The sequence below is a fragment of the Lepeophtheirus salmonis genome, chromosome 6 (genome assembly GCF_016086655.4).
Source record: "Lepeophtheirus salmonis chromosome 6, UVic_Lsal_1.4, whole genome shotgun sequence".
NCBI classification, from domain to species: Eukaryota; Metazoa; Arthropoda; class Copepoda; order Siphonostomatoida; family Caligidae; genus Lepeophtheirus; species Lepeophtheirus salmonis.
The window spans coordinates 9,176,921-9,203,707 of NC_052136.2; the positions used below are offsets into that span (position 1 = coordinate 9,176,921).

The window sequence follows — 26,787 nt, forward strand, 5'->3', positions numbered from 1 at the left end:
GAATTACAAATTCAAATTTCCATTCAGAGCACAAGAAGAATAAATACCATTCTTAATGGAATTTATGTTTTGTTCGTAAGATACATACTGTCACTCAACCTTGCAGATAATATTTTATATTTATCTGGGGCATGCTCCATTATTTACAGGTTCTTAAAAATAGCTAATTCTACCAATCAACGTTCAGGGCATGGTAGATAGTATGTATATTTACGTATGCATTTCATAAAACCCAGTACCTGATGTATTACAAAATTTCAAAGCCCCTCCAATCCAACGTATCACTTTGTTACCTTTATGGGTATTAAGTAACCTTTCCTTCGAAAAGAAGCAGAAAACAGACACAAAATCAGTTGATAGCAGTTGGCCTATTCTTCCCAACTATGAAATTAAAGCTAAATCTTCACTATATTATAAATACCTTGGTACATATACGATTGAATAATTAATCAATATGCCAAGAATTTATTTTGTTTGATGCAATTGTACCAGATTATTTAGATTCAAAACTACAAGTAAGTACAAAAATGTATTAATGATCATTTAAATATTTTAAATTGGATCAAATGAGAAGATAATGACTAATAGTTCCAAGGATTTTAATTCGATAACGTCCAATTTTGAGTTGTTGACATCTGTTTTGGACTAGCCTCTCTCAACTTTGTTACATATGAATTTATTATTCGAGAATTGTTCAAAAGAAGCTTATTATAACTGTATATTTTGTGTCAGCGAGACATCCCCGTGCTACTTAATTTGTACACAGCCGCTTAAGGAGGGGGTCGCAGTGTCATCCATAGCGTACAACAAAATGCAGTATCATTTGGTGTGTTAGAGAGATAACGCCGTGTTTGGTCTCCAAGTTATATTTCAGTCCACAGTTTGAGACCCTGGTCTTAACCAAAATATCCATTTAGGAAAAATCCCCTCAGGTCAAACCGGAAAAAAAACCCAACACTAATATCTGATATGTGTTTAGTAATAAGAACTTTACTTTTATATACGTACCTATAGTAATGCTAGGTCATCTTCATAAAACTCTTTTTGTCTTTTCGTTTAAAAGTTACCTCATGAAATTTGAGTCTTTCGTTTTAAGGGGGAGGGGGGAGGATAAAGATAAAATAAGAATCATGGATGAGGATCGTTATACATAAATAGAGGATTTTTACAAAAATAAAGTTAAAATATATATATAATAAGACTTATTTCTTATCTTGATAAGATAAGTTGTATTTACCATGGGTATATTATTATACGTTGCCTTTGATTTGATGGGATGAGGGAAAACAAAAATAAAAAAGCCTTTGCACTCGATAGTATATTATGTTAATGTATGTATGTTATAGACCCATTTCTTATCATCAAAGACTCTGTTGTTGTTGTTTTTTGTTTCGTTTTTTACTTTTAATTTATTAAAATGCCGTATTATTATTACTATTCAAAGGTCAATTTCTTTCCATTTTTGTTTTGTCTATACTACAATTCACATACATGTTATTGTGTGTTTGTTTTTTAAAGAGAAATGACATTATGTAGTTCAACTTATATTGATGGAAGACGGGCTGGTCATTTTTGGCTCTAACTCAAAGTTCATTTTAAATAGTGTCTGCATCTTGAATTATATTTTTATTCACGCAGGCTTCAAATACTTTTACTCATCTTTGATGTTTCTAACACGTCGTTATCTGTATATTGCACCACGCAACCTTTCTTACAAAAAGAAACACAGGCGGGGGGAAAGGCCCAAAATTGGTTGGTAGCACTTTCATTTACGGGTTCATATATTTTCATGTACATGTAAAAATATCTGATATTTAGTGATGTTTATTGATGCATGATGATATTATAGTCATGATTATACAAAGTTAATTCATCACATGCACAGAAAATAACAAAAACCCCTCTTGAGTTATCATTTCCATCATCACTAAAGTAAGAGTAGGTGGTAATCAACCAATCAACCACCACTCAGGTTGATGAGAGAACATGGAAGTAAATAAATAAATACCTATTGAGGGGAGGGGGGAGGATCTTTTGTTTTTTCCGGTTCTTTTCAAACAAACAACACAAAAATACATACATACTTATAAATACTTATATTCAACAATGGTTAAGTTCCTTGAGTGAATTGTAAATAAGGATGTTGATGGTAGAAATTGATAGAGGGAATATTCGGAACTTTATTTTTTGTATATGTGACACTCAACCTCGTAGGCATATTTCCTTCCTTTTAGACATGATTTTTCTAGCTCTTGATTTTTCTACTTTTTTTCCACCTATTAGTGTTCTGACATTTGATTTGGTAAATTCTAATGAACTTTTGTTAAAAAATTCACAGTGATAATTGTTACATAGTAACTCCATAGATTGTAAAAAGTGACTAACTGCTACGAACTGATTTTTGCCCTATTCTGTTTTCTTTTTGGAAAATGGTTGATAGATAACAATAAAGGTAACAGTGTGCTATATGATAGGTAGGGATGTGAGAATTGTTTAAATCCTCGTCAATGTAAATTAAAAAGTACATTTACGTTGGCATCTTTGATAGAGGGCATATCTACTGACAGAGAGATATCACTTTAAATTTAGAACTACAAGGACTCTTTAACATCCGACATATTTTGTCAGTTGACATATTTTGAAATTAAAAATTGGAGAATCAAATATTAATCAATTTTAATTCTTGTTTTTATAATTGATTTTTTTTTCTCTGTATTTTTAATTGTATTTTAATTTGATGTCGATTTTCAACATCTGTTATTTCTCCAACATCATAAGACTGATATTTTATGAATTTACAAGAAAAAAGTATCGGTACACTAGGATTAAATTGTAAAAGTGAACGATTTGTAACATTTATAATATAATAATAATTTTATTTTAAATAGTATAATGAATCCTGATGCTACATTGTAATTAAATATTAGTTATACATATTTTCTGAGGTCGGTTCGGATCTTTAGACGTAAATATTCGAGTAGATTTAGGATACCCGAACTTTCAGATCCATATCCTAAACCTAAAATTAGTCGGTTAATTGTCTCGAAATTTTATGAGTATTTGATTTGAAATTCGGACTTGCACAAAATAGGATCCAGATTAAAGTTAGATTTTGACTGATGCCCAAAAATGATTAAGGTTAAAGTAATATTATAAGTTTTTAATATCAAAAAAATCCCTCGTATCTTTTTTTAAATACCCAAAGCCTGTTCAGATTCTGGATAATAGAGCCAAAGTACTTTTGATTCAGATCCAAGACCTGTTCTATCTGTGTTAAGCTTTTGAAGATCTTTAAAAGTGCAACTAACCGAAGTCGGTTTGGTTATCGAATATTTCCCGAGAATACAGGCTTATTTATACCGTCATATCAACACAAAAACAAGCCGACATATATATAGGTGGCCGCATTGACACTTGAAATATTTTAATGGGGAGCAAAACCTATTAAATTACATTTCATAAAACTTTAAGTCAAATATAAAAAAGGGCCAAACTACTTCCCAAAAAAAGGTCAATCTAGGAATCTTGTAAGAACCTCAGAAAATACAAGATGACGTTAAATATTATTTGATGTTTGTACGTATTATGCCCGTTCTACACATTTTGATGATACTGTGACAATTTTATTAAAACTACTAAATGAAGTGAGAATGAGTAGTAGGCCGCACCTAAAAATTAGGCAGGCCACAATGTGGACCGCATGTCATGGGTTTGGATATCCCTGCTCTAAACTATAGATAATATTCATAGCTATCTCAATGTATCCCAGAGATAAAAATATAAAGCCCATGTTTGAGGGAAATAAATTTATTGAATATTAATGTGCTTATTTTTATGATGGCAAACAATCTGTAGGTATAGTGAGGATGTATCCTTTTTTTTTATCTTTTTTATCAATTTAAGATTATTTTTATGTTAACTCCCCATATACATATGTACATGTAGAAAGAGAAGATTCGTTTTCCTAACAACTCATTTATGTATTCTAACAAGTACATCTTTTAGACAAATTTGTAATGAAATGAAAATAATATTTATTTACATACGATACGCTTGACTGCAAACTCTGTTAATATGCTTTTAAAATGTCTAAATACGTTCGTTAAGAGCGCAATTGAACATTAGCCAAATTATTTTTATTCATTCCTCAAAAAAAAATTAATTATGTAGGATAAAAATTCCTCAAAATAATTATATGCATACTTATTTCGGGAAAAGAAGGCAATTTTTTTTAGAGAAATAGATAGAGATCACTAACACAAGAATTTACACTCTATTTAGTTGTCAGCTATGGATTTTTTTGGCTTTTTTCCCACTATAGCAGTGTTCTAAAAAGTGGTAGGTTTTTGCTCACAAGTCCAAGTACTTGAATATTTTGATGAAGACATCAGTTATCCATTGGGATCATTTAAAATCTATGATTATAATAAGGCATAGTATTAATATAGGCTTCTTATAGGATATATGATTTTCTTGAGTTCAGTATAAACTATCTTTCGAGTCCAAGCCAAATCTCGAGTCTTAGCTTTCGAATCCAAGTCCCCGCCTCTGGCTAGCTCTTGTTAAGGTATATTGAACAATTTCTAACTAATCACTACATAATTAGGAAGGACCAATTGATTATGGGCATCTTATTCTGATTGCGAGATACTGAGAAGTTAAGGAGATGAGATATGAGAGGAATAATAGTTCATGGGGATAAATAAACTTATTTATTTATTGTAAATCTTTTTAAGGAGTTGGAGAAAATATTAGATATATATCTATTGTATAACTAAAAGTATTGGATAGAAAAGCGTCTCAAGTCACGATGACAGTAAAGCCTGAAAGGATCTTTTATGGCCTTATTTTTCTTGTCTTTCTTCTTTTACCATGTATGTATTTTTATTGTAGCTCTTGGTTTTTACAAGAGGACGTATAAGAAAAAATCTTTCTTTTTTTTTTTTTTTTTTTTTTTTTGAGAAAAAAGAAATAAAAGCTCGTCAAAATATGAGCGTTGTAAAAAGAGATTTATTATTATAATAATGTAGATATTTTTTTACAACTTATTTGTTACCTTTTCGTAATATTGGAAGAGAATTGTTAGTTGGTAATAGTAGGTATTATTTCTCAAAAGAGACTCACTCAGTCTTTGTAAAGAATTCCCTTTTCTTTAGTATTAAGTTCCATTGAATGAATGCTGATACACTTGAAGGGGATGGAAAGGGATCTAAGTATATATCCTGTCGTTATGTATATTATATCTCGCAACCTTTTCTCCAAAAAGAAACAAACATTTTCCACGGTATACCTATGCTAATTCGAATTCAACCAATCAACAACATTCAAAACACTATTAGGATTAAACAAGTAGAAAAATCAACAGTTGTCAACAAAATACACTGTCGGCGGTGAAGTAACGCCGTGATATAAGTATATCAAAGTATTTATTAAGTTTGGATGTCTAACAGAGTGTCCAGAGTGTACTTTTTTATAAATTCAATATTTTGTCTCTCACCTAAATAAGGAAAGACCAAAAAGAATAATCAAAATGTATAAATATTTTTCTTAAACTTCTAAAACCGTTTTTGAGCGTGGGCCACGTGTCCTCTTTTAATAAATCAAAATGGAGCCACGCTAATTTAGTGTCCCAAGAACTCTCTAGCGACATACATACTAATGTTACCACGGTACCATTATTTTTCTACTGCTTCCGATTTTCTCGACACTTATTCGACTAAAAATGGAGGGGATTTCAAATGCCCTTATAACTTAAGAGCGTCTGCTTGATTTTTGTTTGATTTGGAGGGAAGGAAAAGGGTCAAAAATTTGAGGAGATCATAAAAGACAATTTTTTTCCTTACTTTGTTTAATAAAGTACAGGAGTTCCAATATTAATTAACTTTAATACCGTTTTAAATAGCGACAGACAGTACTCCGGTATCACTAAGTGACCAGAGTACCGAACAATACTAGTAACTTATTTACCTAACAAGGTACGCGTATGCTTGTTAAATGATATATAAATGTAATCATATGCACATCTATATTGTGTCAATGTATTTGAATGACAGAGACTTGTCATCAACGACAACAACAGCAAGTGTCTTTGAGAGGGAATAGTAAATAGATTGAAGATTTCATATGGAAAATTCATTATTATACATACATACATATTTACCCATAATATATTATTATACTCTTGGATGGGGGTCTTTTCTTCCCTTCAGTCTTTTTTTTTCTTTGCAACGGTCCGACAAGTTCTTTTCTTCTACATATACACAATATATAGGTACACTGATCAATGGAATCAATTTTTAACGGATTTTTCTATTCATTTATTCTTATGTTATATGAACAACAAATTGGGGGGTCAAACTCTCTGTTTACGTACAGAGAGCAGGAGAGGAGGACATATAATTATTATTAGAGGGATGGACGGGACCATGAATCATGATGACGAGTGTCCCTTAAACGTACAAACAACTTCATGAATTAGTAATACAATCAAACAGCCACTAATATCTTCTTCTTCCTTAAGAGCCTCAAGCCTCTTGGCTATAATTAAAAAAATATTATTGTTAATTAATAGAAATAATTGCCTCTTTGCTTGGTAGACGGAGAGGCTTTAATTAGGTGTATGATGCATCATCAGGATTATGATAATAATAATAATTTATGGGGTGTTTCGACCCAAATAAAAAATCATCAAAATGTTAAAAATAAATTGAAGCTATTTTTACGGGGAAAAAAGAATTATTTATTATTTTAAAATATTCCTTGTAAGTTCTAACCTTCATCTGTCAGGAGCTCTCGCTCTTTCTCTGACACGAGGAATTTCTTTAGTGTGTCTAGTGTACCCACCTATTACTTGCTACACTTCCATTCCTATTATACTGATAATAAAGACGTTGTCGTCTTAATCGTCTGACTATTCATTTAGAATGAAAAATTCAATTAGTAGTAAGAGATGGAAGGAAACAATGACTAGTATAGTAAGAGAGGGGCGGGCTCTCATTGAGTTTAGAGACTCTTCAAAATGGGTGCGTCGAAAACATTCATACTATGTACATAGATATCTTTTTTCAAGTGTTTGGTTTGTTTTGTACATATTTATACCTATTAGGGCTCTTTGCTTTACTGGTAGTGTTGAGGCAGTCCTTATTTATTTAGTCCAGTCTTAGGAACGGTCCTTCGGATTGCAAATACTAGAACTGGCTGAAAAAATATTAAATAAAGTTGAGTGACGTCATCAAGGACCGAACTTTATGAGTTTTAGGACTGATTTGCAGGACTGAACTGGACCGAGACAGAACTAGATAGGGCTTCAGTCCTAAATTAGGACCAACACAGCACTATCTATCGTTACTAAAATTAGTGGTACCGGAGTACTGACCGTGTAATAACCTAAATTGTTATTGAAACCGGTAATTGCTATGTTATTACGTCATTAAAAGAGTATATCTACAATGAGGTAACACCCCTTCATTTTCTGGTGCCCAGTACTTTTGACCCAGGACATTTTGCCTCAAAGATGATATTTCGCCTTTTCGTCTTTACTGTTTATTTTTGGTCAAAATTGATGTTTCTTTAGAATTTTTTAATCAAAAAATGGAATGTTTATTATTATAAAATAAATAATCATTGTTTTCTTTAAGAATAATGATGGAATTAAAGCTTCCTCATACTATGCTGCTTCTTCAATCCTTGAGTGTTTTCTAGTATAAATAATCCATCATATCTGCTGATAATTAATTAATAACGGAGAAGGGATTATCACTTCTTCTATTCGAATAATTGACGTGTTGTTTTTTTCTTTATTATTATACTAATTTTATTACCTATTTTGTCTCTGGTTCAAATTCCTGACTTTTTCGGGATTTTGTTGGTGTTTGTATAGAAATTTTGGGGCATAATTCCATCATTTTCCAACAGAAAACAAACATTTAATACATTTTATAGAAACAAAACTTAATTTTTTTTATTAAAAACTCCAAAAGAAACATCAATTTCGAACAAAAATATACAATAACGATGTGTAAACAATTTTTATTTATATATTAAGGCGAAATATCCTTGAGGCAAAAGTACGTAGCGCCACATTTTCTGGTATCATTTTAAATCATACCACAAATTTGAATACAGAGCCTGTAATTGACTCAAATATGTCTATGAAGTATTGGATTATATTAAGTAATTGGCACTTTTCTTAATTTTTGTTCAAGATTATTTTATGTTGACGCGCCATACATATGTATATGTTGCGTACAATTTGCAATTTATTTATCTTAAAATGCTTTATTTAATAACATATAATACACCATCGACTATTTTAAATACCAAATATACTACATTGACGCAATCATTTCCTTTTGATCTATTAAAAAAAGTATACCTATATTTAGTTTGCATATATTTTTACAAGAAATAATTAATATACATGTGGGCATTTGAATTTTATAGATCGCCCTAAATAATTACTTGTCAATTAGTATGATATGTTTCATCAGGAGAAAAGCCAAATATTACTTATTTAACAAATTATAATTGAAGCCCTTTATTGAGTCTTCCAATCATTGTATTATATTAGTTTTTTAAAGGCTTTTTTATATCATTTTTATTTATTTTTTCAATTTGTACAAATTACAACTTATACACGACATGCAAATATATCAGAGGCGTCCGTATGGGGTGGGCTGGAGGGGCTCTAAAATCAAGGATAAAGTATTTTTATCTGTTTACTATATAATATAATATTTGAAATTTAATTTAATTTTTAATAAAAATTGAATTTTCTGTAAATTGATAAAGATTTTTGAAATTTCTTTCCAAAATTTTAATTTTCTGCAAGGAACTATGGATTTTTTTATTTGTTTTGTAAAAATTTAATACTCAAAATTTAATTTTTGAAATTTTTTTCAAAAATTTTTTATTCTTTATTGACAGTTGTCAATTTTTTGATTTATTGTCTAAAAAAATATAATTATTCCAGAATAACTTTGGTTTTTTGAAAAAAATTTCCAAAAACTTTAATTTCCTACGAACTATGGAATTATGAAAAAAAATTTCAATTATTTTTTTTATGAACAGCCGTCAATTTTTCAATTTTTTTTCTAAAAAATTTGAATTTTTGAGAATAGCTATGGATATTAGAAAAATTTAATATTTTTAATTTTTTGACAAAAATTTAGTTCTTTTAAATAGCCATGGATTTTTAAAAATTTTTTACCAAAAATTTAACATTTGAAATTTTTCGAGAACTTGTGTGGATTTTAGAAATTTTTTGACAGTAAAATTATATTTGAATTTTTTGTGAATAGCTTTGAATTTAGAATTTTTTTTTCAAAAAATTTAAAATATGTAATTTAATTTTTAATTTTTTTGAAAATCAAAGAACCAAAAAAAAAAAAAAATCCTGTGCACTTTCATAATTTAAGATAAATAAAATGACAGATTTTATTGGGAAGGTCAGATCGGGGCCAAATAAAGTTTTAATAATGTAAAAATTGTTTAAAGACATGGGTAACATTCAAAGGTATCGACACGAATCCTAGAAATTTGAATATGATGCTGATAAATTACCAAAATATGTTGATGAATGTAAAAAAGCCATTCGGAATTTCTCCTTTTATTAAATATTTATTAAAGATTGCGTCTGTGTTGTTGATCTACCACACAATTATAGTTTATAAGTATTGTAACAAGGAGCATATGTATGGTATATATTCAAATAAATCTATGTATCTAGATATAATTCATAAAGAGAAATTTGAGAGAGAGAAAATTACTAGTTAGAACAAAAAGAAACAACGAGGAAGATGATTATGAGGATGATGATCTTTCATCACATTCCGTGTGTTTATTTCTATGTTTTATTTTTTTTTGGCAATGAATAAGTTGATATCAATTATAATTATTGTAGAAATACATGGATATTTACATTTAAACAATATTATGTACAAATTATCATCATTCTGGATTTATATAATAGGTAAAAGTCTCTCTTTGATTACATATGATTACGATTCTTCCCCACTCTATGTTGAGGCTTTCTAGTCATTACTCAAAAAAAAAAATGAGTTATGGGTAGATGCGCGAATAACAGTCGCATTGGATGTACAAACATATTATTGTAACATGATAATTATATTTAAGACCATGATTAACCTCTTTCTTTCGTTTTTTTCTTTATAGGTAAGTTACAAACATACATAATTATATCTGTCGTTGCAAAGTTGCAAATTTGTGCACAACTTGAATATATGTGCATTGTTCAAGTTGCAGGCAAGGAAAGGAAAAATGAGCTTAATATTTTTATAAAAACAGAATGTATTGCCCGGAGTTATATGGGATCGACAAACAGACATACAAAGTTTGCTTTAATAATATAGATACGTTCGCTCCATATATTTTCTTTTGTAATATGACGTGCTGAGCTTCAGTTACGCACACTTCTTAGATCATGTAGTCAGGGAGTTCTAAGATATTAAGTGTACTCTCAAAAATGAGGTATCTATAGACAAATTTTCTTTGATTAATATATATTCCTTAGATCAGCGGTTCCCAACCTTTCTGTTGCCGTGATCCCTTGATAGCATTTGCCGAGTTGCAGTGTCCCGAATGATAAAATTAGTCGGGTGGATCCTACTTCACTGCATTTTGGAAGCGAACTATTACTAAGCTATATATTAAATTTGTCTTTTAAATATCAGAAAATTTATAGTCATAATGTTTTTTTATTTACAATTTGATTCATAATAGTTTTATCAATACAACAATTTGTTGTATTTTAACTGTAAAAAACTTCGAATTGCGAAAACAAAAAAGTGTTAGTGAAAAGTCTGTGATTGCTTCTTTCCGGCCAGATCTAATCGCCTTTGTATACCTCACGTAAACCAGTAACTGAGATTCTGAGAGACACCAAAAAATGTTATTTCCATAAAACAGGACACGTGGCCTATCAATACTAATATTTCAAAAATTTATGAATAAACTATTAATCAATTCAGATTATTTTTGAGAAAGGTCACTTGGATTTTATTCCCTGGATTTCTAATCTTTCTTTGTTTATTTTAATTTTATTTATTTCAAATTGGCATTCATCTTTTTTCCCTTCAAAAAACAACAATCGGAAATCTCATAAATTGATTAAAAAAAAGTCACTGAACAACGTTGCTCATGGACAACTCGCTCCGAAGAAATTATTCTCTTGAACTTAATATGTGTAGATTTGAATCAGGGTCATTCCTAGAGAACGAAATATGCTTTGTGTGTATGGACTTCAAAGACAATTCCTATGTCAGATGGAGTAATTGTAATACTATAATGTGAATTTATGCTTAATCAGTGCAACTCCTTCTGACCAATTAAAGAAACATTGATAATAAAAGTAGTCACCGGATGCGCCGTACAGGATTTAAAAAGAGGATATGTTCTTAGAAAGGAAAACGATTGGTCACTCTACGTAACCAAACATATATCCATGGAGAACAGGACACTCCTAATTCTAATAGGGCCTGGACAGTTCGAAATGACATTTATATTTATGAAATTTATGAATGATCTTCTTTTCTTTAATGTTTCTTAAATTGGTCAGATGAAGAAACATTGTTTTAGTAGATGTTTACTTGTCCTCGAAATTATGCATACCCTTGTTAATGTTTGTGATTTTTGTAGCTCTAACTTTGTCTCATCAGATCACAAGACGGTTGACCAAAAGCTGGGATTTTGCTTCAAATAATCTCTAGCAAAGGCCAGGTCTATATGTTTTTTCCTGAGCAGCGGTGTCTTCCATGGACTACGTCTATAGAGACCTCCTCTGTGAAAGACTTGATCGATGGTGGACCACGACACCTTTGTCCCTGCCTGGTCAAGCGTTCCCATTAGAATCTTAGTTGTTGTTCAGGGGTTCTTGTTGACCTCTTGGCATGACTTATTGGGAAATTTGGGGGCACCTTACGCTTTTTGCCAAGCTCGTTGAGGTTTTTAATTTGTTGAACCCCTTGTGCTTGTTAGTTATTCTATGGACAGCCGCCACAGAGACATCATACTCCTTTGAAATTACCTTGTAACCTTTTCCTTCAATGTAGGCGTTCACAAGACGCTGATGCAGGACCTCACTAAACTCTTTCATTCTGACCATGATGACCAAAAATTGAGTGTGACGAGACGACTATTAAACTATTTATACTCTTCCGGATAGATGCTAATTCTTATCTTGCTTAACATTTGTTCATCAGAAGAGGTATTCATTCTATTAAAATATCTTGAAAGAACTTTAAGATAAAGATCAACAATTTTGACACATTTTCATTGACATTATTCTCAGGGGTATGAAGTTTTTTTTTTTTTTTGGTTATTCATCAATAAAATACCCATGAAATCAAAAGTTTCTTGAATTGTATATTAATATCATTCTTTCACTTGTTGGTACAAATAACTCAGAAGCAAACTTGACAAAAATGCATAAGTTTCATCACAAAAATGAAAAATCACAAAAATTAACAGGGGCATGAATAATGTTGAGGACAAGTGTATATTACATTACCTCAATCTGACATAGGAATCTTCATTGAATTCCATCTATATGATGTATATTTCCATTTCCATGAGCAACCGGGGCGAGAACCTACACACATTGACTTATAGAGAATAAGTCCTTCCCAGCGCGTTGTCCACTGAGCTACGTCGTTCCATGATATATATTTTTATTTTTTCCCAATTATAATATAATTTAACATTTATGTTATTATTGCAAAATCCTTCTCTAAACTCATCATATGTAGGTCATGGGGCACATTTAAAAGTTAACTCTTCTTAGTCACAAGGATCTTGAATGTGATTGATAGTTCTGCAGTTTGAGTGGAAATAAATTTTAATTATGTTTATATTTCGTTTACGATGGACCCTAGCGTTCCCCTCTATTACTCGAGTGGTAGTGAGGATAATGCAAAAATTGAATATTTCTTAAATGGTGTGTAAATTTGTGACTGTTTGATGGACATTCTTATGCACATTGAAATTTAGTCCAAGTGTTCATAGTGAGATCTTCGTATATATAATATGACAAATAAGTAAAAATTAATGGATCAAAATTAGATGAATTGATATGTGGCTGGCAATTAAAATGACTAATGTTTGTAATCAAATAAAGCATTAATAGACGTAGAAATCCCAACTTGTACAATCTCCCTATAAAAGCTACAACTTGTCCACAACATAATCAGTACGGTCATAAATCTACTGATGCATTCCGTCGTTTTGTTAAAGGATCCATCAATCACTACTGCATACTCTGAAGGTCTCTTATAATTATTCTTAAATCATATCTAATCAATATATGTATGCTATGAACATCTCCAGAATGTCTAGAAAATCCCTTGTACATATCACGTATAAGTAAGTGGAGGAACTTCCTTCATCATACCATACCTGACTGACTAGTGGTACTCCCCTCTACTAGCTCAATAATCTTGACCCGTTTCTCCCTCTATAGATAGATATAGCGCCTAAAAACTCTACGTAGTGAATAAATTAAAATAAAATAAAACATGGGGAGATTTTTTTTTTGACCTCCGCACCTCCTCCTAGCTAAAGGGTCATAAAAGATATACTATATTATGGTGGTGGCTACGAGTTGCACGTACATATTTATGTGTACAACTCCTAGCTAATTGTTATCTTTTGGGCTGGATTTCTAGCTCTAACAAAAACATTTATATATATTTAGTAGAGTTCACAGAATGTTTGGTATTTATGAGTAAATTGATGTGTGTATCCACAAAAGATACCAGATAAACTACTCTACTCTAAAAGGAAAGGCAGATAAGATAATATATTGCATTTGAAAGGATCGTATAGCTAGAAAGATACTCGCTCTGTTTATTTTCCAGCAATGTATTTTTTTTAACAATATTTTTTTAACTTTTTTACCCTGAGAATTTTCCATTTTTTTATTAAAACTCTTTTATTTTTTATTCTTTCGTAATTTAAGAGTAAAAAGTAATCAATTTATGTATATATATATATATAATATTTGAAATTAAGAAATAATTTTGTTAGAAATTACGAGTCGGAAGGCGTGGCCCTGAATCATAAAAACGATTTTTATTATGATTAAAAAAAATGTAAGAGCCATAATTTACTCTTCTCATCTCTACAATATATGTGGTAGAGAGGTTGTTGTATATGGAATACGAAAGAGTCAAGAAGGGTTTCACTCCCTCCATTATTTTGAAGGGTTTTTCCTTGACCATTATACACATATATTAACAACATGTTGTGTTGTGTTGACTGTTGTTCCCTAGTTCCACATCACATGATGATGATCACTACCCCCTTTGAGCCCTGGGTCCACGATAAATAATATCACATCCAGAATCAATCATAACAACTAATATCAAGAGTAAAAAATAAATAAATAATAGTAATTAGTAATGTGTTGATTTTTTAGAGAAAAAAATATATTATTTTCAATGAATGAGGAATGAGACAAACAGATTTGTTACTATGCTCAATTTTTCAATATATACAAATGCAAATCAACATATCATTTGTTCAGTATAATGACGATAAAGACGACATTAACACTGCTCTGGATTGATTTGGAAACTTTATCAACAAAAGGATTCCGATTAATCCCTTAGCTGTACCGTAAATTGCCCATACCTATCAAAAATTTATCGTTACAATGAATTTAAATTTGAAGTTGATGGATTTTATTTAAAAATCGGTATATGAGGGCCAAACAACGTCTCATAAATCAATGGAATGTTCTAAGCTATAGTTCATATTCTTGGGTAGCTCAATGTATTCCATAAATTTGAATACAAACTGTATTAGATATATAATAAATTGGAAATATAATTTTTGTTTTAAGGCAACACAAATAGTTTTAAATCTCCAATACCAGGGGTGTCTGCAGTAAAAAAAAATCAAAATTAATATTTTTTGAAAAAAATCTCAAATAATAAATTTTTTGGAAAAATATTTCAAAAATCCACACCTATCTACAAAAAAAATAAGAATCCATAACTATTCTCAAGAAATTAATTTTTTTGGAAAAAAAGTTCAAAAATCCACAGCTGTTTACACAAAATTCAAAAATTAAGTTTCTAATTTTGAATTTTTTGGAAAAAATTATATATTTTTTTTTGGGGCTGGGGGCTTGATTTTTGGAATTTTTTGAAAAAAAATCCAAAAATTAAAACTTTTAGCGGAAAAAAATTTAAAATTATTTTTTTGAAAAAAAAAATAAACTTATTAAATTTTCTAGTAAAAAGCAAAAATTCCTTAATTTTGGGGGGCTACATCCCACTTTCTGCGGACGCCCCTGAACACAGTGTCTTCCTTGAGTAGTATGCGAGACGAAGGAATAACAACAAGCTGTTGGAATGCAATTGTCTCAGTGTGGGGCATTAGTATACATATTTAATTAAAAGTTAATAATGCAACAACCCCTTGCTTATATTTTGTTTTATTTTTTTAAAGAGTTTCATTTGTAGGCTATGTTTCCTAGTGTTCTTTTTGTTTTTTTTTCGTTCGTTTTGTTTTCTTCTCAATAATACTCAGCTTTTCGACACGCTGTTGGATTCACCCCCCTTTTCAAATTCAGACCACTGACACACAGGGTTTAGACATGTAGTACATTTATATATCGTTATTATAACTTAAAAAGACATAGGTATATAATTAATCCTCTGTTGTTGCTATTTTCCCTATTTTTTTAGTGAAAAAGCCCAATCAAAATGAGTGACCAGTCAGGATTTAGTTTTATAATAATGAAAATAATATCGTAAATAACCTGCTAACCGTCGCGAGGGTAGTTGGTAGTATTTTATCTTTTAAAAACAGGAGAACCTCAGATAAGCGAACATTTAAGAGGGGAGGAAAGAAAATTATTATTTTTTCCCGTGAGTTTATTTATTTTTTTGGTAAAAAAAAATACTTGATTAAAAAAATAGAGTCGTAAAATGGAGGATTTCCCTTTTGGGGTAGTAGAATGGTTCGTTCTCATATTATATTATAATCTCCTATATACTCTATTTTACCTGCGTTTTTTTTACTACAACGATGGTGTATAACGACGCCCTGAGAGTTAAAATAATCGCTCCCAGGCATTTTTTTTTTTTTTTTTTTTATTCTTTCTTCTCGGGGCAAAAATTTATAATAAAAATAATACACAGAGTCAGTCGTTTTCTTACGAATCAGTGAGTGAGACAGGAGTGTGCGTAGATATAAATTATAATAATTTATCAGTGTGAGTGTTATAGAAAAGAAATAGTTTTATCTATATTAATAAAGCAAAGAACAGCACTTTTTAGGAAACATTGTTAATTCTTGGGAAGATTGCCAAGGTGTTTGTTTGTTCGTTCTCACAAGAAACAAAAGCATATATCTCTCACACACATAGAACTTGATATAACAGACATCCATCTTCTCCTTCCTTTCATCTAGGAAAGTATGTCGAAGTTGTAAATGTCCTAGAGAAGAGCACACAGGAGATCTAATGTCCGCAGGTGGTAGCTTAGCTCATCCTCCAGAAATATCTCCGGCAAGTTCATCTGGATCTACAACCACTACTACCACTGGAGGACATCCCTCTTCCTCGGATCGATGTTCCAATGGATCCCGAGCTCATCCTTCAGACTTTTCCTCCGTGAGACAAAGTCATTCGGATGATGACTCGGGTTGTGCATTGGAGGAGTACACTTGGGTTCCTCCAGGACTCAAACCTGATCAGGTAAGGACATTTATTATACTTATTCAATGGAAAATGCATATTTTCTTATTTTTTGAACCCTTTCTTCACTAATGAAAAATAAAAATATATCTTGGAAGAAAAGGAGAGAAAATTTTGGTAAATCCTTTTTTTTTTTTTTCTTCTTCTTCTTTTCACCCTTTTTATTAGATAAATGCACATGTGACCGGTCAACACAAAAGCAAGATAAAATGAAATTTATCACAATTGAGTCTGAATTACATATCTGTGTATTCATTTACGAATAATTAATTATCGTTCTATAATCAAATTATTCCAATAATCCTTTGGAGGTGTTGCAAATTACACATGTCAAAGTAACAAAAATTCTTCATAAACAATGAAATAATTAAAAATTGATGTAATGTAAATAAATGAAATATTTTGAACTAAAGTTAATATTCTTGGACATCTCAATCCATTCTCGAAATTTGGATAGAAAGCCTCTGATTGATCGGAATCAGGGGTATCCACAGGATTATATTTTTGGGGGTTCGGTTTTTTTGAAAAAAATTTAGAAAAATGAAAATTTTTGCTCCGTTGCATAATTTGATCGAATTAGCTTTTTTAGAAAATAAATCCTTTAACCCTCCAGCCCACCCCTACGGAGAACATCCCTGGGAATAATGTATGTCTACGAAATAATGGGATATAAAGTATAGTAAAAAGGATGTCCCATGATGTAAAAAAAAATACCTAAATAGGATATATTATTTTCTCATTTTCTTGATTTACATTCAAAACTCTTTTTGTGTTAACTCACCACATAAATAATAATTAATATGTAGATAATATTTTTCCAAGATTTACTTGAGAGAGAAAAAATAGAATCACAATTATTCCTTCAAAAAAATAACAGACTTTGCAGGCATGTAATTACATTATATTTTGCTTACACACATATATAAATATATATGTTTCTCCCCTTTCATCTTCTTTTGCAAAAAAAAAATATTTTTGGAAATTAATTTTACTACATTATGAACTCATTACTTAAGTATGTGTACATTCTAAATACATAGTTATTAGTGTTGAGTTGTGCTTCGGTCTGAGACCCCAATAACCATAATTCTTCCCCGCCTGACATTTTTGAACCCTTGATATACTTTGTCTTATTAAAATTTGCTAATTTATTTCTAATTCCGAAGAAAAAAAACACACACACACAGTTAAAGAATTGTCAGATAAATGAACAAAAGACTATTCAGTTATATTTTAAAACAGTTTTCATTAAAAATTCATAATTTGGGCTTTACGAATTTATTTCCATTTCTGGTCCCACAAAAAAAAATGAACGTTATTTATTTGTTTAAAAAAAAAAGGAAAGTTCGGTCTTCGTTCATAAATTTGGTCTACAGTTTTAAACACCAATCTGCACCGAAATATAGTTGTCAGTTTTAGGAGGTACAGCATTTCCTTCAGGTCCCACACTTGATTCTTGATTGGGACCCCCCGCTAGATATTTTTTTTTCTAAAATTATTTATTAAATTGTTCAAAAAGGCCATATCAATAATAAATACATGTAGATCGACCTTTTCTATGTAAAAAGGATATTTGAAAAAAAATTATTAATCTATGGCCGAGTTTAAGCATTACTAATCAGAGGGGGTGAGCTAGAGGGGCTGTATCCCTCCCCAAAATTAAGGAATTTTTCCTTATTACTAGAAAATGTAATATTGGATTTTTTGATTTTTTTTTAATGAATATTTGAAATTTAATTTAATTTAACAAAAAAAATTACAATAAATGTAATTTTCTGTGAATAGCTATGGATTTGGAAATTTTTCTACAAAATATTTAGTATTAATTTTTTTTCAAATTTAAAAAAATATTTTCGGATTTTTGTTTTTTTTTCAAAAAAAATTTTCAAAAACCAAGCTTTCCCCACCCCCCAAATATAATCCTTCGGCCGTCCCTTCTAATATACATTTATAATATTTGTTTTTATCTCATAATGTATACATAATATATTTGAAGGAAATTGGAATGTGCATTGCATTTGTTGCATTCCCATTTGTCTCCAGACATATACAATACATATGTAGGTATTTATGCTTGCTATATTTATTTATAATGTAGTTATATTTTCACTAAGTAAGTGTAGCTAGGCTATTATTATGATGATGTTTTCTAAGTCTGTAATATTAATAATAACAACTTAGCCTCCCTCCCTTCTCTCTTTCCCATCTGACATCATCACATGAGCCTTGGTTCTACATATTATTATTATCTCTTTTTTGACATGAAACTTCATCATTCCCATCACGGAATGTGTGTGTCTATGTAATATATTTTTGACTGAAATTAACGTTTCTTATACGAGTATCTATGTTATATTATATTGCATCTTTCTTTTGTTTTTAGGTTCATCTTTATTTCTCTACGTTACCTGAAGATAAAGTTCCCTATGTCAACTCCGTAGGGGAAAAGTATCGAATCAAACAACTATTACATCAATTACCTCCACATGACAATGAAGTCCGGTAATAATAAAAATAATTGGAGTAGTACTGCTTGGACATGCAATTATAATTGTAATAATTACTTTACATAATATATCCTTTCTGTTATATTAGGTATTGTAACAATCTCTCGGAAGAAGAGAAAAAAGAGCTCCGTCTCTTTTCCGCTCAAAGAAAACGCGAGTCTTTGGGACGAGGAACCGTGAAACAAATGCCTATTACGCTTCAAAATCCTTCCAAATGTGATAATGTAAGTAAAACTTAGTAGACCCTTTTGTAGACAATAAATCTTATAATTACATTATATCCTATTTCTATTCATATTTCAGTGTACAGAGTCCATTGGAGGAGGGGATATTAGTGTAATTGCATCTCGAGCTGGTTTGAATCGATTTTGGCATCCAAACTGTTTTACATGCACTGTCTGTAATGAACTTTTGGTGGATCTGATTTATTTTTATAAAGATGGGAAACTCTACTGTGGTCGCCACAATGCGGAAACAATGAAGCCTCGCTGCTCTGCGTGTGACGAAGTAATTACCCATAAACATGCTAAAATAATAATATTAATCTTTCATTCTTTATACTATTGAATCTTTTTTATATCTCTCTAATAGATTATACTATCCGATGAATGTACTGAAGCTGAAGGCCGAGCATGGCACATGAAACACTTTGCTTGTTTCGAATGTGATAGGCAACTCGGAGGACAAAGATATATCATGAGAGAAGGAAGACCTTATTGTTTACAATGTTTTGACTGTATGTTTGCTGAATATTGTGATGCTTGTGGAGAAACCATCGGTGTGGACCAAGGTATAGTAAAGAATTAACAATGGGTTTATTAAGTATCCGAAATATTCATCCATTTCTTTTATATTATTTTATAGGACAAATGACACATGAAGGTCAACATTGGCATGCTACTAACGAGTGCTTCTGTTGTCATTCTTGTCGAATTACACTATTGGGTCGTCCATTTCTACCTCGTAGAGGACTCATTTATTGTTCTATCGCTTGTTCCAAAGGAGAAATCAATACATCTGAACTCAAATCACACAGTAAATCCTTATCTACTATAGAAAGTAATCCCCCAATGTATGATAATGTTAAAAAACCACGACCTCTCAATGAAACATCGGATTTGTCCTTATCTGAACAAAGCTCTTTCTCCACATCTCCTACGTTTGAAAGGAAATTACCATCAGAAGAAAGGGGCTCATCTGCTGGTTCCTTCGTGTGGAAGCCGGGCTCTAGAGCTGGGAAAGGAAGTAGTATTCTTAATAGTGATAGTAGTGATCGAAGCGATACACCCATCTCAAGTGTATCAAGATCTAATCGAAACTCTGCTCTGTTTCCAACTCAATTTGGAAGCTATGCTGTTCATAATCATCCCATTTCTTCTAAAGACTCTACCGCTAACATTGTTCCTTCATCTGGTTCTCGTACCATTAAAGATTCTAGTCAGGGAGATGCATCTTTCAGGAACTCGCTCGGAAGTTCATTACCTCCAAAATCTCCATCTTTACTTCAAAAAAAGACCAAAATTATGATCGCTATGGAAGTCTTGGAAGAAAAGAATCTCTTGGTCGTTATAAAAAATACCAACCTAGTAACTCCTCAAGTATTGCAGGTCTTAGTATGGGATCTCCCAGAATGATTGCCAAAAATTCATCCAAAATGCATGGAAATAGCCAGTTATACAATATTCCTCCTCCTCCTGTGCCTCGCAGTCCCAAAATGGGACGAAAAGCCTTACAACAAAAGCTACCTGGACTTCAGCCTGTGACATCTGTTCATCAAATCCTAAAACCTACAACAACTTCATCAGAGGTATCACTTCAGGCCGGAGAATCTGTTTTAAATTCTCCTCCTCAGCAATACAATAGTGAAATGGTTCCACGATCTAAAGTTGAAGCAAACCGTCGTGCCCTAGAAAAAAATCTTGAAAAACTAATATCTGAGAAAGGTATCGAGGTTATAACTAGTGAAATGTCACCTGAACAAATTGAAAGACTCTTGCAGCAAACTACTCTTAACAACTCTCTTCCACAACAACGTAAGCAACCTCATCAGTCTTCCTCTGACGATGAAGATCTTCGCCAGCGATTCAATAAGAATCTCGATCCTCAGGAAAACAACCCACCTCCCCAACAACTTAAAAGTAATTTAAATAGACCGAAGGATAACGCTGGGGAGAAGAATGGTTCGGCAAAGAATCTTTCTGTTCGCTTTGATACGAGTCAAATATCTCCTGGAATGGGACGAAGGTCCCAATCTTCTTCTGGGCGACATCATCTTGAAGAGAGTCAACGAAGAAGGCAACCTTCTTTGACGGAACCCACCTTTTCCAAGAGTAATTCCTTTGCCGGAAAGGCCAGCCTTGGAGAGTACACAAATTCAAAGGACGATGCTTATTGTTCAACTTGCTCAGACTCATCTTCAGACAGTGATGATGATCCCTACGCTTATGAACTTCCACCCAGAAGAGCTTACGGAGGAGTCAGAATATCCTACGTTCCAAATGACAGACTTGCTCGAGCCAATATGGTCAGACACAGTCATCGGAGACATCCTACATCTGGCTCCTTCTCTCGTCCTAATTACCCATCTCCTCCACCACCACCTCAACATGTTGCTTCTATTTCTCAGCCCCCTCACCTCCATCAAAGACAGCAAAGTCTGCGAGCTGCATCACTTCAGCCCCAACATCTTCAACCCTCTTCCCCTCCTCAGCAACAGAATTCTTTCCCCTCTCACGCTCATGCTCATCAAGGAAGCCTTGTTGGCAGTGCTGTTGGGAACTCTGTACTTGATGGTCATCGAGCGATAGCGGCAGCTGCTGCTGCAGCACCAGGAAATCTAGGAGACAAAGATAAAAACTGTATAATTTCTTGAGAGTGGCTAACCTTCTTCTTCCAAATAATATATTAAGTTCCATGAGTTGTTGTATCCTAAGTTAATGAAAAGATTCCTAGTCCAACCACACGCATGTATGTTATTATTGTAAACAATATCAATATTACTATAAATACTTCATTTATAATACATATAAATATATATTTATGATCAAAACTAAGAAATAAAAACTTTTATCTATATATTCAACATCTGGAGTTTTAATTAAGTATGTATATAAATAAAAATATAATAATATGAGGAAATCAGGAAGAGAGGCTATGGTGTCAAATCAATAATAACCGAAATAGAGCCCAACATTGAGTAAATAATGATTATGTATCAACGGCAATACATACATACTGCATACGCACACAAACACATATTGTTCAAGCCGGATGTTTTTGTATTTAGAAAAATTTATTTCCTTTAAATGCCTCTTTTAACGGCCTTGGGCAAAACGTAAACTTTAACAGAGTCTGATATATGAATTATGTTTTTCTCTTCGTCTTGAATGGCTTTTTTTCGCTTTGGGGTTGAATGATGTGATGAAGAAGAGGATGAGTGTGATGAAGAGGGTTCAGAGAGTCCAGTTAAATCCAGAACAAGACTTATTTCAACATGCATCGCCTCAGACCAAATTTGATGTGACATGAGTGCATTGGTTAGTAGTCTGTAAGTATGATCGTCTTTTTTTGAAAAACTCTGAGGGTCTTGGAGTGACCATGAGGATTTTTTGATCAGGTGTTTTAATAGAGAGTCGAATGTTTGGCATATCTTCATCAGTAACTCCATAGAGCTCTGCATCCACCGGCACAGCTAAAACCATCCCCGCCGTATATTTCAAGGCAACTTCGTTATTTCCGGGAGGATCAAAAATGACAGCCTTTGTCATGGTTATGGATTTATCGTCAGTTGGCCATTCCTGAAGGGATTCTATAGGGTCTGACAAGAGCAATGGCTGAACGACTCGAGCTATGACACCAGGTTTATGCTCTTCCTTCTCCTCGTTGAGCTTACACAATAAATTGTATAGAAAAGGAGACGTGGACAAAATTTCATCTTCTTTCACGTTTCCTTCTTCATCCTCATAAGAGGATATAACTCGACTCATCTCCTTCATAAACATTTCAGACGCGTTAAGTGCACTTTTATTTGAGGCTCGAACAATGAATAATAAATTCAGAGCCATAACAACGAGTTTGAGTTCTCCGATTCTCTTGTGCAAAACAGAGTCCTTGGGTACTCTAAATCTATGGCGTAATTGGAGACATATCTTGAACATTGTATCAATGTTATTTTTGATCATGTCAATTCCAAGAACACTATTATTTACCCAAAATTTAGTTTTGAGGCACTTGAAAAAGAGGGATTGAGATAAAATATATAGACGAGCGAATTCAGCAGAAGAAGATTTTGGAGGTTCAATTGAGGCAAGTCGTTCTAAATCCACACAAGCTCGATCTGCCATAGTTATCCTTTCATTTATAGAGCGTGAAACTGAGATTTTTACCCGATGAAGTACCTGAGAAAGAAACTTTGTGCCGATTGAGGAGCTTCCATCGTCATACTCCTCTTTAACACACCCCTTGGTATCAAATGATGCAGGAACAAGATTTGGAAACGTGTCCACCAAGTATTGATAATGTCTTTTTGTGTTAATATCTAAAAGAGCCTCAAGTGTAGGGCAATGTTTTGCTGCGTTAAATATAAGAATAAGAATACAAATGTAGGAAGAATCCTCTACATCTGGCTCAGGCGTGTCAAAAAATGGATGGACTTCCAGTAATTGTGTCACAAGTGGAAGTGATAGCTCTGCATGTCTCGCGCCAATTTTCTTGAATGTTACAAACAAAGATCTTTTATCCTATGAGAAAAAATAAAGAAAGAAAATTATCAAAACAAAGAAATTTCTACATAGTTATATAAATAAAAAATAAATAAAATGAATCCTTTCTAATAGTAAGATAAGTCAATTAATTTTTATAAACGTGAGAAGGTCGCTAATACTCTTGCCTTTTTCCCCTTTCCTTTGAAGAAAGGAAATATTGTACATATGTAGGTAGGTACGAGATTAAAGTATCAGGAGTCCCATGTTTAGAAATGAACATGAACTTAGCAAAATATATGTAATAATAGTATTTATAAAATATACAAACTTGAGGATATTTCTTTAAATTTTCCAAGAGTTTATTAATAACTCTTTGTAGACCGTCTTTGGTGGCAATGCAAACAGACTGAAGCATGATGTGCAATTTTTCTCTAACAACGAAAGAAAAATCATCGAGGGCTGAGAGAATAGTTTCAATCTGATGAAGTTGTAATACAATATGAGGTGCTATTTGTGTAAGACTCTCAATGGCACGAATACGAACCATCTCAATTTCATCGTTAAACATATCAACCAAGAAGTCAAGAGCCAACATAGCCAATTTAGAATTTTCAATGGATAGCTTAGTTAGAGAATCAACAGAAGCACTCCGTACAGCCATATATTCATCTTCTAATCCATGTATGAATGCTCCACATGCTCCGAAATTCATTAAACTAACAGTTTCAGCATTTAGCTCTTCTTTTGGAGCATCGTCCGCCCAGTTCCTTCCTGATGACCACTCTCCAGCACTAACCATCTTTGCTTCTCTTTCATGAGCAGATTTTTTGAGCCGCATATTAGACATGAGTTTCTTATCAAGAGTTTGCTCCAAAAACAATTGAGACACCCTCGCATTATTTCCAATTAGACTTGCCGCTAACTCTCTCACATGAACGTTTACATCATTAAAACCTTCACAAATTTTGGAAAATGCATCATCTGCAAGTCTTAATTCTTCTTTATTCCGGAGAACATGATCTGGATAGACTCTGGACATGGCACTTATTAATTTCAAACAATTCCCCCTCACACGATCAAAATCATCTTTAAGAGCCCCTTCCATTTCCTTATAGAATTCAATATTTAGAGGGGATAGAGTTTCATGAATGATGAGAAGAGTTTCAAAGGCTTGAGAACGTACTCGTGGATCCGAGCTTTTAGTATATTGTGCAATAAGACTGACAACCTCTTCTTTGTGCCCTTGAAGACCCGCTGTGTGCCCCAATAGAATTAGTGCTTTGGCTTGGACATCATGATCCGGATCTTTAAGGCGTTCTAGAGCAAGATTATGAACTTTGGGAGAAATGAGGGGAGGATGGAGCTTATAGAGCGTGGCGTAGAGATGAAGAATCTTTGGAATGGTTTCAGAACCCTTTTTCTCATTCTTTAGTACACTGAACCATGAGGATTCCGCCTTTTCTTTGAGAAGTGCTGTCCACTTTTTTAGAGTGGCGGGTGTTCTTCCAATGATTATCACCAAAATCCCACATATTTGACTTCGCACGTCCTCATTCTCAGAGGAATCCAAGAGATCAGAGAGTTTCACCAACGAGTCCCGAATCTCCTCACTCGATAACAAGGATAAGCGTCCACTCAGATTCACTGCGTACATGGACAACTCTCTTGGGGATAAAAGGCTCGGATTGGGGAGGAGGGAACGAGCAGAATCCTCCGATTGGCGTAGCAAGAGTCGCATCCACAACTTCTTACTCTTTTTTAAGGGTTCAGGATTGCACTCTGTTTCAGTGATTGTGGAGGAGTGGTGATACTCGGCCAAAGCCCTTTTCTTCAATTTCACAGCCATTTTACGGATATCAGGTCTCAACTCTTCCGGAGTAGAGTTTCAAGAGGAAAATAAAATCCTAATACGACCAATAGATTACGGCTACAGGCTACAGCATAATATACAATGCAAGAGCCTCACTCTCACGCAACTCATACTTCCTTCCTTTCTATATTTCTTCCTTCTTTTCCCCCCTTTTCTAATATATAAATAGACAAACAGTTGTAGACGGTGTTTCTTAATATTATAATTAATCGTTTAAGGATACATTTAATTATACTATAAGATCAATATAATTAAATATGACGTATGAATTATGTTCATAATAAGATAATTAAGATGTATTATAGTAAATTATAATTGAAAAACTCATTGAGACTGAATAGGACATCAGTCTTAGGACCGATCAAACACCATAGATTTGTCGAACTTTCGACCTGAAATACAGGTCACAGCATGACTGTACATAGATAATATGGTCTTGATGCATTTATTCCTCACGCTTGATGGAATCCAAACAAAATTTAACCTGTGTTTTTTTTTAAATCAGTTCTCGATATTTTATCTTATTTTTTCCTCTTTATCAGTATTATGAACCTTGGTTAGTAATTTAGAATTTTATTAAGCAGTTTAAAGCTTTAAATTATTACTGCCTATTTATATTGAATAATATTTAAAATTTGGGAAGAATTGTCGAACTACCAACTGGTATTTACCCTTTTTTCTGTTTTTGTTTTGAAAAAAGTTTACAGGATACAATCAAATCAGGCTCCGTGGACCTTTTTTGAAAGTGGGGTCAAGCCCATAAGTTATTGGGGATAACTATATTATGAAAATGAATCACATTTTTTTTTTTTTTTTGCGGCTCTAAGATAATATTAAGTTCTACAAAAATTGGGGAGACCATGGTCCCCCTGGAGGTAATAATGTGACATGCAATTCTTTAGTGAGGTAATACCAATTTGAAGAGTCACAAAATACGGAATTGATAGGTTTCAGATATAAAGTTATTATATTTCTTTATCTCTGGTA

The 26,787-nt window shown here is 32.4% G+C and overlaps 2 protein-coding genes across 2 annotated transcripts in view; one reads left to right on the forward strand and one right to left on the reverse strand.

Moving 5' to 3' along the window:
- The window catches only part of LOC121119610 (uncharacterized), a 169,802-nt gene extending 147,678 nt beyond the window's left edge, over positions 1-22,124 (forward strand). The window contains 7 exon segments of the mRNA XM_071889146.1: positions 16,435-16,720; positions 19,104-19,222; positions 19,316-19,451; positions 19,531-19,734; positions 19,819-20,017; positions 20,092-20,840; positions 20,843-22,124. Of these exon segments, the coding sequence (XP_071745247.1) occupies positions 16,435-16,720; positions 19,104-19,222; positions 19,316-19,451; positions 19,531-19,734; positions 19,819-20,017; positions 20,092-20,840; positions 20,843-22,099 (2,950 nt within the window). The 3' untranslated portion in view covers positions 22,100-22,124.
- Positions 22,125-22,284: 160 nt separating this feature from the next.
- On the reverse strand, positions 22,285-25,897 carry IntS4 (integrator complex subunit 4). Its single transcript, XM_040714313.2, is given in 3 exon segments — positions 22,285-22,799; positions 22,801-23,966; positions 24,259-25,897. Coding segments are annotated over 3 exon segments (2,955 nt in total). The 5' UTR covers positions 25,777-25,897; the 3' UTR covers positions 22,285-22,528.
- Positions 25,898-26,787: the final 890 nt, after the last annotated feature.